This window comes from Cajanus cajan, chromosome 10 (assembly GCF_000230855.2).
Source record: "Cajanus cajan strain Asha chromosome 10, NIPB_CcT2T_4, whole genome shotgun sequence".
NCBI classification, from domain to species: domain Eukaryota; kingdom Viridiplantae; phylum Streptophyta; class Magnoliopsida; order Fabales; family Fabaceae; genus Cajanus; species Cajanus cajan.
This window is the reverse complement of record NC_138526.1, coordinates 49957922-49971255: the sequence shown is the minus strand read 5'-3', so window position 1 is coordinate 49971255 and position 13334 is coordinate 49957922. Positions and strand designations below refer to the sequence as shown.

The window sequence follows — 13334 nt, the reverse complement described above, 5'->3', positions numbered from 1 at the left end:
TACGATTGGGGGATGACTCAGGCATTGACTTGGCTTTCTTTGATTGCTCTGGTTGATCATCAGAGCTCTTCCTTTTGGTGTGCTCTTGGTTAGTTTCTTTCCCTTTTTTGCCTTTCTTCTTTTTGCGTTCTGGAGGAGGGGGCAGACGACTATTAGTGTTGGGACAAGGGGAGGATGCAACAGCCAAAGTGCCCATTTCCCCCGATTGCCGAGCCTCCTTCACTCTTGCAGCAAGAAGATGGCGAATGTTCAAGTCATCAACACCACTCTTAACCATGATTCCTGCAAAAAAGGTTAAGTAAACATCAATAGGAATTAAGATGGTAAAGGAGATAGGATAGACAGCATACCTATCAGGTCGGCCCACCAATGAGGAGACACTATCAAATTGATAACAGATCTAGTTGGCAAACGCCGAGGAAGGCACATTAATAATTTTAAATTTGTTCGTTCTTCGGCTGTCAGCATCTTTTTCGGTACTACGTCGTAGGGCCGAGGGGTACGGGTCCAGTATAAAGGGAATAAACTCTTCCCATCCTTATCAAAGAAGAAGCGTCGCCCGTTCGGCCGTATGGTCACTCGGAAGAATCCGGCCTTGAAATTCTTGTATGATGAAGTAAAACTATCCAACAATAGTCGATCACTTACTCGGCTTAAGGAGTGCCATTTTGCCAAAATAGTCGGCCGGGACGAATAGAAGTATAGAAAGAGAAGTGGAGAAGGCTTAATATGGAGACATTTACACAAGTGTTTAAAGCCCTGTAATTGCGCCCAGCTGTTAGGATGCAATTGAGTAGGGGCCACGTTCAACACTCTCAGCACTCCTATAGTAAACTCATCAAATGGCAATTTGACTTTGAGATCCCGAAGAAGACAGTCATACATGTAAAATGATTCCATCTTCCCACCACTTTGATCAAGGCAGACCATGTCAGGATTTGGAAAGGCATTATTTCGGCATGACCGAATCCCAATCGGGTAGGGATTTTCGTGGGTGTTAAAGTTCAGACAGTTAGTGTAGTCCAGAAGATTAGTGATCATTTGTGTATCCTGATACCGAGAATAATAGGAAGTGACTTCCCCGTTCACCCACTCGTATCCAGGCACATCAGAGGGACCGTGTCGTTGACGAGTTGCTACCCGTTTTGTTTTTTCTTCGACTTCACTTCCACTAGTAGAGGTTTCTTCTGAAAAATCGTCACCTTCATCTGGCCTTTCGGCATCAATAGGGGACTGAAACAATTTGGAGTGACTTGATGTACTGGACGAGGACCCCTCGGAGGACGATGACCGAGAGCTGCCAGCCGAAGAACTTGAAGAAGTATCAACCATGGTAATAGAAACTTACCAATTTCTTCACAAAAGCACAATGGATAATCGGATCGGCCTCTAAGCGTTCGGACTAGCACAAGTCGGATTAGAATAATACATGCGAATGGCCCTACCATCTAACCTATTTATAGAATCGAAGAGAAGCGGGAAAATTTAAAGTGTTGGAAAATTGTAACCGTTGGATTTCCGAGATCCAACGGTTATAAACGCGCGCCTCTTCATCTTGCCCTAACCGCCATCTCCAATTTACCCTTAAAGAAAGTTTCGCCTTTCTTCAAGGCTGGGGGGCAGTGTACGGGTAGGGGCGTTCAGCCACCCTCTTATCGGCCGCCGAATGGCCGAACCAGGTGGCCGATTGCCAATCGGTCACCTGGTTCGGCTTATCTTTATTAATTATCTTTAATAAATGATTAAGGGTTAATTAGCTGATTAAGAAATATTACCTAATACGGTAAGTATGTTACAGAGCCCATAAGGTCCAGGGCCCACGATTGTCAGTATAAATAGCTCAGGTCAAAAGGTAACGTCACTGTTCATTAATTACTCTAGATTTCCGTGCTTGTGCTGACTTGAGCATCGGAGTGCCTTTTGCAGGTACAAACCCGTCTACTCACGTTGGATCGGAATACTCGTTCAGAACACTCGTTCGACCTTCAGAATACAAGAAGATCATTGGTGTATCCTTATACAGGTACAAATTCTATATATAAGTTTTTTAGGATATTTTTTAAAAAATTGAATTATTGATAAATTGAATATTATTAATATTATTAATTAATTTTAGAAAAAGTAATAGAATTGAATTGAAAGAGGGTTGCAGATAAAATTATGACGTTTTTGTATATTTGAGTAATGGATAGAATGATTTGGTAGTATAGGAAGTAGCGCATAGTCCTAAAGAGGAATTCCGGGTGTGAAGATAAGTGTTGTAAATTGTAATTAACTGAGAGAAAGATAATTAAGTTAATGAAGTCACCGGCATACACATGTTCGGAGTAGGAGAAGAGGTAGCATCTCACATCACATATACACTGATAGATCCACTCTCAACATACGCGCGTTCCTTCACTTCAACTAATATATAAAACCCATTATTGTGGAGGTGTGTTCATTCTTCTAGCTGTAATCACAAGTCAATCATCCACACTTATAAAAGTTATTATATTATGAATACGAGTATACAACTCACGTCCCTCGCAAAGGACAATTCTCCTAATAAAATTAGGTTAAAGATCCTAAATTATTTCCAAATAATTAAAAGATTAAGTGATGAATTCGCAAATGAATGTTAAATTTATATACATTTAATATTTATTGAACTAGCTACCAACTTCATGCTCGATTGGCAAGTGGGTGAGTAATTTAAAAATGGAAATCGATCTGTAATAAACTAATTCGTAAATGTCATTTAATTTGGATGTTAGAAATACTAAGGAGTATACTAGTCAGTAGATAACCCATTTTTTTTAAAACTATAATGCAGGAGTTTAATTTCCAACTGAATAAATTATCAATTTAGTTTTTTTTTTCTGTTCTATTTAGTTTTTAAAATAATAAAATTATATAATTATTTCTTCAGGTATTTGATATTTACTAGTCTAAGTCTCTAAATTAGTATATTTCACTATTTTTTTTATCTATTGAAAGACTATTTATTATAATTTATAATGTTAAAAAATTACTTATTTTAAATTTTTTATTTCATATTACCATTTAAGAGAGAGTGAAATATTTTAGTGATCTAGTAGATGGAATGATCACTTAAGAATCCCGATGAAACTTAATTATTATTCTAACCTAGAATATTTAGTATTCTTAAAACCTTTTTAAGATTACATATATTAATTTCATTTTCTAAACAAAGATATATTGTTTCTTATCTTAATTCTATAAATTATGTTGTGTCTTTAATTATATTAATGACCCATAAATCTTAGTCAATATGATTGTTATTGTAATTGTTTTGTAAATATATTTAATTAGATTATCTTACATACAAATAATCTTCGTTATCATTTGAAAAGGCTTGATGTTCGAAACAAGCAACTCTACTATAATTTAAAATTTTGACCTAATATATAAGAGATGAGAATAATACAAGTTAAATTTGTAATATTAACAATACAAGTTAAGTGATAAAATAATATTTTTTATCACTTGAAAGACTATTTATTATAATTTATAATATTAAAAAATTACTCATTTAAATTTCTTATTTCATATTATCATTCAAGAGAGAGAGAGTGAAATATTTTAATTATCTGGTAAATATAACGGTCACTTAAGAATTTCGATGAAACTTAATTATTATTTTGATGTAGAATATTCACTAGGGTTAACCTATATTCTTAGAACCTTTTCGGATAACATATATTAATTTCATCTTTTAAACAAAGATATATTGTTTCTTATCTCAATATATTGTGTCTTTAATGATATTAATGATCCATAAATCTTAATCATTATAATCATTATTGTAACCATTTTATAAATATATTTAATTAAATTATTTTATATGCAAATAATCTTAGTTATCACCTAAAGAGATTTTATGTCCGAAACAAGTAACTTTACAATATTTAAAATTTTGGCCTATAAAAACAATACAAGTTAAATTCAGAATATTAACATTATTTCGACTCATCATAAACAACAAATTCTCTTAAACTGGATTAAAAGAAAAATACTAGAATGGAAGAATACATTTAGGAAGTAGTTGGTTTGTTTTGTCAAAGACGAATTGAAATATTTATTTGGTTGGAAGAAAAAACAAGTTGACCTTAAACTTAAAGTCTTAAAGCATGATAAATGAGAGTGAGAATTGGAGCATGAGGAGAAATTTGGGGATTTTGTACGTAGGGGAGAGCATAGAGCTGGATACAGCTAAACGCAGCGGTTAGAAGGTTAGCATCTGAAATCTCTCCAACTTCTAATCACTGTTGATTCCATACAAATACAAAACCTCATAATAACCTAATAAACTCACACAGACACACACAAACTGCTCCACCACTTTCTCTCTCTAGTAAACAAAACAAAAAAGCAACCCCCTTTTAAGTTTTCCCTCATTCTCTCTCACAACACAACCCTCACCGACAACAACGTAAGCTAAACAAACCAAAACACACTAACACCGCCATGACCGACAGAGTCTACCCTTCCGCCAAGCCCCTCCCCAACGCCAACGCTGCCGCCACCGCCAACCCATCTTTCCCGGCGACCAAGGCCCAGCTCTACGGCGCCACCCGCCCCACCTACCGCCCCCAGCCCCACCACCGTCGCCGGAGCCGCCGCGGCTGCTGCTGCACCTTCTTCTTCTGGCTGACCCTCACCATCCTCGTCCTCCTCCTTCTGGCGGGTGTCGCCGGCACCGTCTTCTACCTCCTGTACCGCCCCCACCGCCCCTCCTTCACCGTCACCTCCCTGAAACTGTCGTACCTGAACCTCACATCCTCCTCCACCCTCAACTCCCGCTTCGACCTCGCCGTCTCCGCCACCAACCCCAACAAGAACATCCTCTTCGCCTACGACCCCACCGCCGTCACCGTCCTCTCCGGCGACGTCGACATCGGCGACGCCACCGTCCCCGCCTTCCGCCACCCGAAGAAGAACACGACGCTGATCAAGACCTCCATGGTGGCCGCCGGGCACGCCCTCAGCGGCGACGAGGCCTCGACCCTGAAGGGCTCAATGAAGAGCAAGAAGGGTTTGGCTCTGAAGGTGAATTTGGAAACGAAGGTGAAGGCCACCATGGGGAAGTTGAAAACCCCCAAGGTCGGAATCAGAGTCTCCTGCGACGGAATCAGAGTCACCCTCCCCGCCGGCAAGAAACCGGCGACGGCCTCCACTTCTAACGCCAAGTGTCACGTCGATGTTCGCTTCAAGATCTGGAAGTGGACCGTTTGAATTTCATCCACTTTACAGAACTTAGGTGTGTTCTGTTCTTTCTTGGCTTTGGTTTTAATTTTAATTTTAATTTTGGTATATTTTTGGAGAATTTGTCCATACTCATAAATCATAATTACTTGAATGCATGTAAATGGCAACGAGGGCTGCCGGGGTTTCAGTCGGTGACAGTTGTTACCATCTTTTGTATACTATATATCTTTTTTTGCTAGACACAGTTGTATTTTTCTATTCTATTTTCTCTGCACTTTTATTCTTTTGCATTGCATGATGGCTGATGGCACCATTATTTTAATCTGCTGCATTTATATAATGTTAAAAGGGTACGCACTGGTTGTAATTATTATATATTTCTAGGGGGATCGCACAAGTTATTGTTTAATAAAAAGGACGGGTTTAATACTTGAAGCGGGTAGAAATTTACATTTTTTTGTTCTTTTGTTTTTCAACGACTTGTTTGTTTACTTACGTGGCTTGTACCGACAATGAAGTTTGATCTTGACAAAATTAATTTTAATTGTGTAGTGGTATTCCGGCGTACACTTGTTACTTGGATCTTGGCTTTTATACGAAGAGTGTAATTATGTTGACCCGAAATAAACAAGATTGATTTAAGATGGTAGGAAGGAATAGACAGAAAAGGACTGAGTAACCATGTTTTTTTTTTACTGACTTAAAGATTGATCATTTTGATTAGCTAAGTACAGTAGTAATTTAAATTGGAATAAAATGAGAAGTGATTTGAGTGGGTGAGGTGTGTGGTCACGTCGTGTTGTATGGCGATGCCACGAAATACAAATAATGGAAATCGCTTTCGCTTTGAAAAGCGCGAATGGTGGGTGCGCTGATTATTGTGTTCAACTTACTTCATAAATTTCCGCATAATTTTGTTGTATTTTACATGGTTGTCGCTACATACACTCTTTCCCTCTTTATCGGGCTTCAATTATTGACCTCTTCATCGTCTTCCTACCTAATTCCAAACGGGACCACCTTCCCATTCAGGTGCCCTTTTCCTTCCGCGCCACTAACTTTACAAAATTCTTTAAAATTAGCATGTACACAAAGTGCAAAGATGTAATTATCTATCTCTTCTATTTTATTTCACATTTCAACAAAAGTAAAATTGTTTTATTTCATATTTTTTGATATTGAATGCTCTAATTAAAATATCAAAAACTCAAAGAGGTTCTAAGTAAAATATCAAGAACTCATTTTTTTTAAAGAATATTCTTAACTAGCAGGAGACTGTTTTAACTTAGATAAAATATAATGAGAGTTCACAAATAAAAATTAGATTATCGCATTTTTAGTATTTAGTTAACGGAAACTTCTTATTGAATATAAAGACAGCCTTATCTACCTAATATGAGAATCTCATCTAATATTGGATGATAGTAAACATTTACAACCCTGCCAAAAGAAACGGAAATGGATGAATGATCCAATTTACAAATCTCGTCGTACAGGTGGTATAAAATCGACAAACTGTATTCTCGTCGTACTAAAAGGCAATAACTGTACTGCTCTTCCAACCAAATGCTTTGTTACTAACTTATGGATTATCCATGATTGGAGAAAAAGCTTTTAAATTTTTTTGGTGGGAAATTTAAGAGGAATGAGGCATTTTAATCTAGAGCAAGAGAAAAGGCTTTAGGTCTAAAAGAACACTAATGCTTTAGGTGTTTCGAAGCCATCCATCCTAATTCCTAAAATATGGAATGAAATAAACTCATTGCTGATATCATTGTCATTCCAAATAAAGGAATGGAAACTATTCTGCACCATCATGAAATATCGAAACAATAATATGATAATATTTTAACTCATTTATTAAATAAATGAATCTACAGTGAGACTTGTGTATTGGGCCTTGTAAATGGGCCAGAGAGAACCCAAACAAGCACCTCCTATTCCCTGAAAAGTGAAAACCCCGCCTTCAAAGTGGTTGATCTGTGTAGTGTGAGAGAGTAACAGAGTTCAAAAGCTTCATTCATGCTCAATGCAGCCTCTGAGCCTTCAAAGTGGTTGATCTGTGTAGTGTGAGAGAGTAACAGAGTTCAAAAGCTTCATTCATGCTCAATGCAGCCTCTGAGCGCTTCCGCTTTCTCTCTTCACGATTCCAACCCTTTTTTCTCATCTCTCGTTCAATCTGCCGCGTCCACAATGACGACTTTCTTGATTCCTTCGACGCCTTTTTTCAACGTTGCTTCACTCTCCAACAAGCTCGCCAACTTCACTCCCAATTGGTTCTCACCGCCGCGCACCGTTTACCCTTCTTGGCCGCCAGGCTCATAGCGGTTTACGCTCGATTTGGCTTTCTCTCCGACGCTCGGAAAGTGTTTGATGCAATACCAATTGAGGGGCTCCACCATCTTCTTTTGTGGAATTCAATTATCAGAGCCAATGTCTCTCACGCTTACCACGAACACGCGCTTCAACTTTATGTTGAAATGCGAAAGCTTGGATTTTTGCCCGATGGGTTCACTCTTCCGTTGATAATTCGCGCTTGCTCGAATCTGGGTGGCGCTGACCTCTGCAGGGTTGTCCATTGTCATGCTCTGCAAATGGGGTTTCGGAATCATCTTCATATTGTGAACGAGCTCGTGGGGATGTATGGGAAGCTTGGGCGAATGGAGGATGCGCGCCAACTGTTTGATGGAATGTTTGTGAGAAGTGTCGTGTCGTGGAATACTATGGTTTCGGGTTATGCCTTCAACTGTGATTCTCTTGGTGCTTCTGGGGTTTTTAAGCGGATGGAGTTGGAAGGTTTGCAGCCGAACTCTGTGACGTGGACCTCGCTCTTGTCGAGCCATGCTAGATGTGGGCTTTATGATGAGACTCTTGAGATGTTTAAGAGGATGAGGAAAAGGAGAGTTGAAATCAGTGCTGAAGCAGTGGCTGTGGTGTTATCGGTTTGTGCTGATATGGCTGAAGTCGACTGGGGTAAAGAAATCCATGGTTTTGTTGTTAAAGGTGGATATGAAGATTATTTGTTTGTGAAAAATGCACTGATAGGTACTTATGGGAAGCACCGGCATCTGGGGGATGCTCATAAAGTGTTTTTGGAAATAAAGAACAAGAATATGGTAAGTTGGAATGCTTTGATATCGTCATATGCTGAATCTGGGTTATGTGAGGAGGCCTATGCAGCATTTTTACAGATGGAGAAATCAGGTTCAGATGGTCAGTCCCCTGTGAGGCCCAATGTCATAAGTTGGAGTGCAGTGATCGGTGGTTTTGCTTGTAAGGGGCATGGTGAGAAGTCACTGGAACTTTTTAGGCAAATGCAGCTTGCAAAAGTAATGGCCAATTGTGTGACAATTTCCAGCGTTTTATCAGTTTGTGCAGAGTTAGCAGCATTGAACCTTGGCAGGGAGCTCCATGGTTTTGCCGTTAGGAATTTGATGGTTGACAATATTTTGGTGGGCAATGGTCTGATAAACATGTATATGAAGTGTGGGGATTTCAGGGAAGGACACTTGGTGTTTGATAACATAAAGGGTAGAGATTTAATCTCATGGAACTCATTAATTGGGGGTTATGGAATGCATGGGCTTGGTGAGAACGCTTTAAGAACTTTTGATGAGATGATTAGAGCCGGAATGAAGCCAGACAACATCACTTTCGTTGCTATTCTATCTGCTTGCAGTCATGCTGGACTTGTTGCCGCTGGTCGAAACCTTTTTGACAAGATGGTCAGAGAGTTTAGGATTGAATCTAATGTAGAGCACTACGCGTGCATGGTTGATCTCCTTGGTCGTGCGGGACTTTTGAAAGAAGCAACTGATATCGTGCGAAACATGCCAATTGAACCTAATGAATATGTTTGGGGGGCTCTTCTAAACTCATGTAGAATGTACAGACACACAGACAATGTAGAAGAAACAGCATCACAAATTCTAAGCCTGAAGTCAAAAATAACTGGGAGCTTCATGCTGCTGTCCAATATTTATGCTGCTAATGGAAGATGGGATGATTCTGCAAGAGTGAGAGTGTCGGCAAGGACAAAAGGTCTGAAAAAAATACCTGGTCAAAGTTGGATTGAGGTGAGAAAGAAAGTTTACACATTCTCGGCAGGGAATCTAGTCCATTTGGGTCTGGAAGAAGTTTATACGATCCTTGAAGAATTGGCACTTCACATGGGGAGTGAAAATTATAAACTCAATAGTTGCTTTAGTCAAGAATTTGTTTACGACCAATCAAAGCACTTGTTGCAAACTGAGACCCGAGAGGCTAGATATTATGTCATGCCATGACTTATTTCTTTGATAACTCTGAATCCGAGTTATCAAGAAAACTAAAAAAAACAAAATTGTAATTCATTATCACGCATCACATGTAATAGTATCATATATGGAAAGATACCTGGCTTTTAGGAGTTCCTCCACCCATTCACGTGATTCCAACTGATTGAAGGACATGAAAAGAAAGCAGTAATTAATTTCCTTTTTGCTAAGAAAAAGGTGATTGGCCATGCAGCCTTATACATTGTGTTGATTCACATGCATGCACGGATATATCACGACGACACTTTCTTTTCCTTCAACCCTCACAAGAAAACCGCTTTAAACCATACCCTTTCTTCTCCAATATTAATTCCTCCATCTCTATATTCATCATCACTTATATATCACTCCAACCAGCTCACACTCTATCACCATCCTCCCTTCCTTCCATGGCAACCACCGAAGCAGAAGAAGCAGCCAAAAGGGTCCAATACCCCCTGGACTCTTCCTCCTACAAGCTACTCAACGAGATCGGTGCCGGCGTGAGTGCCGTCGTCTACAAAGCACTGTGCATCCCCATGAACTCCACCGCCGTAGCAATCAAATCCATAGACCTTGACCGTTCCCGGCTCGACTTGGACGATGTTCGGCGCGAAGCCAAGACCCTATCCCTCCTTTCTCACCCTAACATTCTCAAAGCACACTGTTCCTTCACTGTTGACCGCCGCCTCTGGGTGGTGATGCCATTCATGGCTGCAGGATCACTGCAATCCATCATCTCTCACTCCTTCCCCAACGGCCTAATCGAACCCTGCATTGCAGTAGTTCTCAAAGATTCCCTCAACGCACTCTCTTACCTCCACGCTCAGGGCCATCTGCACAGAGACATAAAAGCTGGCAACATTCTCGTTGACTCAAACGGCCAAGTCAAGCTTGCAGATTTTGGTGTCTCTGCTTCCATCTACGAGTCCACATGTTCCTCTCTCAAGTTCACTGATGTTGCAGGCACTCCCTATTGGATGGCTCCTGAGGTGATCCATTCCCACACGGGGTACAGTTTCAAGGCTGATATATGGTCCTTTGGGATAACAGCTTTGGAGCTTGCACATGGAAGGCCTCCTCTCTCTCACCTCCCACCTTCCAAGTCCATGATGCTCAAGATCACAAAACGCTTTCGTTTTTCTGATTTTGACAAGTATAGGAAGGGAAATGGGAAGAAATTCTCCAAGGCTTTCAAGGACATGGTTGCTTCTTGCCTCGACCAAGACCCTTCTAAGAGACCTACTGCTGACAAGTTGCTCAAACACCCCTTCTTTAAGAACTGCAAGGGCTCTGAGTGTTTGGTGAAGAATGTGCTCCAAGGGTTGCCCAGTGTGGAGAAGAGGTATAAGGAGAGCAAGGTTTGTAGTGTGCATGAAGATGGGGAGAAAGGTGGTGATAATGATGGTGATGGTGATGATGATGACCCTTCCGTGCAGGGGAAGCAGAGAAGGATAAGTGGGTGGAACTTCAACGAAGAGGGGTTGGAGCTTGAGCCTGTGTTCCCGAATGATGAGGTTAAAGAGGTTCGGTTTGGAGGGGAAACGGTTGTCCAACAAACGGGGGAGCATGTTGTGAACAGGGAAGGAATGTTGGCGACTCTGAATGTGTTGAAGGGGAGTTTGGAGCAAGAGCTGTGGCAAGTTAAGTTTCTGGTGAGCACGATACAAGGAGAGGAGACTCATCATCAAGTTCAAGTGGTTGGTGGTGATCATAGCGAGGAGCAAGAAATTTCTAGGCTGAGGGCTGAGTTGGAGAATGAGAGGAGGAAGAACACGCAGTTGGAGTTGCAGCTCCACACCTGCAAGCTCCACCTTTCTTCTCTTAGTACTTCCAAGTAAAATCTGATTCAACTTCTCAACTTTTCTTATGCTCGTGTACTTGTTCTTATGTACTTGCTTGTTGCTCATGCTAGGGTGGTACAAGATTATTTAAAGAATTTTAATATTATTCTTGCAATAAAATTTATATAGTATTTTTTCTTTTTATCACCTTAGTAATCATCTTACTCTAAATTTTATAAAATATAAACATGAATATATTTACTCTAATGAAAGGATTAAATTTGTGACGGATAGGGTGTATTATGATATTCCTCTTTTATTATACTCATCTTAATTTAGAATGAATTGAGGTGAAAATAAAGAAATTAATAAAGGAAAAAAAATGATAAAGTAATGGGTGATAATGATGGAAATAAAAGTGAGATAAAAGAGAAAATAAGATAAATAATACGGGTCAATAATATATATGATTTGACCTTAGGTAATAAGTGATTAAAATGGCTGATCACACAGTCGAGTGATTAATAGATAAAATAATTGTAATCAATTAATTAGATAACAATATATTCTCTGTAAAAAGAAATAAAGGAGAGAAATAGTCATACATTCAAAGCTACTTTTTTAATATTTTTTTTACAGAAAATATAATTCAGATTGTTAATTAATTAGATTAAAAAATTATTTAAAATTAAGACAAATTTATGTTACGAGTGAAATAATTAATATACGTATAAATTTCAAACATATGTACCTATACATAATTTATGTTTATATATAAAGAGGATTGATGAATTTATAACTTTTTTATCTCTGTTTTTTAAACAATATTATCTTTAAATTATCTCTATTTAAAAAAAAATATTATCTTCAAATCTTTAAATAATAAAAATTAATATTGAAAGTTACATTTATTTTGATTGTTCAAATAGGTTAATTATTCAAATTCTTAAATTGTTAACCATTTATTTTATTACTTCTATTCTTTTATTGAATTTTAAATTTTAAATTTATATATATCTTATTATATGCATGATGGAGATAAATTAGTTTATGATCGATTTTTATCTTCACTTTTATTTTTGATGATTTTATATTTAAATCTTTAAATAATAAAAAAATGATTTTGAAAGTTATTTCTATTTTAACCACTCAATAAGTTAATTATTCAAATCTTCAAATTATTAACCACTCATTTTATTACTTAATCTTATATATTTTATTTATTTATTTATTTGTTTTTTTTAATATTTATACTTCTATATTTCTATAACTATTATTAATGATAATTAACTAAAATGTTTAGCATTTGAATATTGATCTTAGGTATGACGTAAAACTAATGTTAAAAGGAAAATCTTTATCTTGTGGGTGTTTATGATTCCTCACAAAGATTAACCGCTACTTATGATGATAGATATTTCATATCAATATCATGATTATCAAAAAAGTAATAATAATAAAGAGAATACTCTTCTTAACAACCACTTTTGTCTTTATTTTTCTTTAACTTTTTTACCCACTCAATTACAGAACAACATCTTTTTAACAATATATTTGATAATATACCGTGTAATTTATGTCAAATTCACTTTAATTATATTATTTATTTATTTAAGTTTATCCAATCAAATTCGAACACGTTCTTTGTGTGTAGTTTATACTAAATATATTTATATTATTTAACAGTGTTCCTTATGAAAATAAAACTAATTTAAAATAACAAGTAAAGAATACTTAAATAAAAAATAAAAAGTTAATATAAAAAATTACAAGTAATTTGAGAAAATTAGGATTTGAGATAAAAAAATGTTTAAACATAAAATTTGAAAGTAATTGATAATTTATTTTAAAAAAATACAAAAATAAGTATTTTAAAATTTTAATTTAAAGTCGAATTAGAATGGTTTGAATTTTAATAGTGATGTTTGAAAATAATAAAAATACAAAAGAATAACATGTATGATACCACATGCAAGAAAAAGAAAATAAATCTTGAAATTCTTTTTGCTTTGGCTGTAAATACTTATATTTAAAAGTGTTCTTT

The 13334-nt window shown here is 37.3% G+C and overlaps 3 protein-coding genes across 3 annotated transcripts; all 3 read left to right on the top strand.

Annotated features, from left to right (window-relative positions):
* The first annotated feature begins 4159 nt into the window (after positions 1–4159).
* Positions 4160–5474, top strand: LOC109806053 (Late embryogenesis abundant (LEA) hydroxyproline-rich glycoprotein family). Its single transcript, XM_020368397.3, has one exon. The coding sequence runs from the start codon at positions 4471–4473 to the stop codon at positions 5236–5238; it is 768 nt and encodes a 255-aa protein (XP_020223986.1). The 5' UTR covers positions 4160–4470; the 3' UTR covers positions 5239–5474.
* Positions 5475–6724: 1250 nt separating this feature from the next.
* On the top strand, positions 6725–9603 carry LOC109806646 (Pentatricopeptide repeat (PPR-like) superfamily protein). The gene has a single exon (XM_020369117.3). It carries the CDS (start codon positions 7314–7316, stop codon positions 9495–9497), a length of 2184 nt encoding a protein of 727 aa, XP_020224706.1. The 5' UTR covers positions 6725–7313; the 3' UTR covers positions 9498–9603.
* A 13-nt stretch (positions 9604–9616) lies between these two features.
* On the top strand, positions 9617–11494 carry LOC109806647 (Protein kinase superfamily protein). The gene has a single exon (XM_020369118.3). It carries the CDS (start codon positions 9917–9919, stop codon positions 11345–11347), a length of 1431 nt encoding a protein of 476 aa, XP_020224707.1. The 5' UTR covers positions 9617–9916; the 3' UTR covers positions 11348–11494.
* Positions 11495–13334: the final 1840 nt, after the last annotated feature.

Coding starts and splice junctions, on each gene's coding strand:
- LOC109806053 (XM_020368397.3), top strand. CDS start 4,471: ATGACCGACAGAGTCTACCCTTCCGCCAAGCCCCTCCCCAACGCCAAC.
- LOC109806646 (XM_020369117.3), top strand. CDS start 7,314: ATGCTCAATGCAGCCTCTGAGCGCTTCCGCTTTCTCTCTTCACGATTC.
- LOC109806647 (XM_020369118.3), top strand. CDS start 9,917: ATGGCAACCACCGAAGCAGAAGAAGCAGCCAAAAGGGTCCAATACCCC.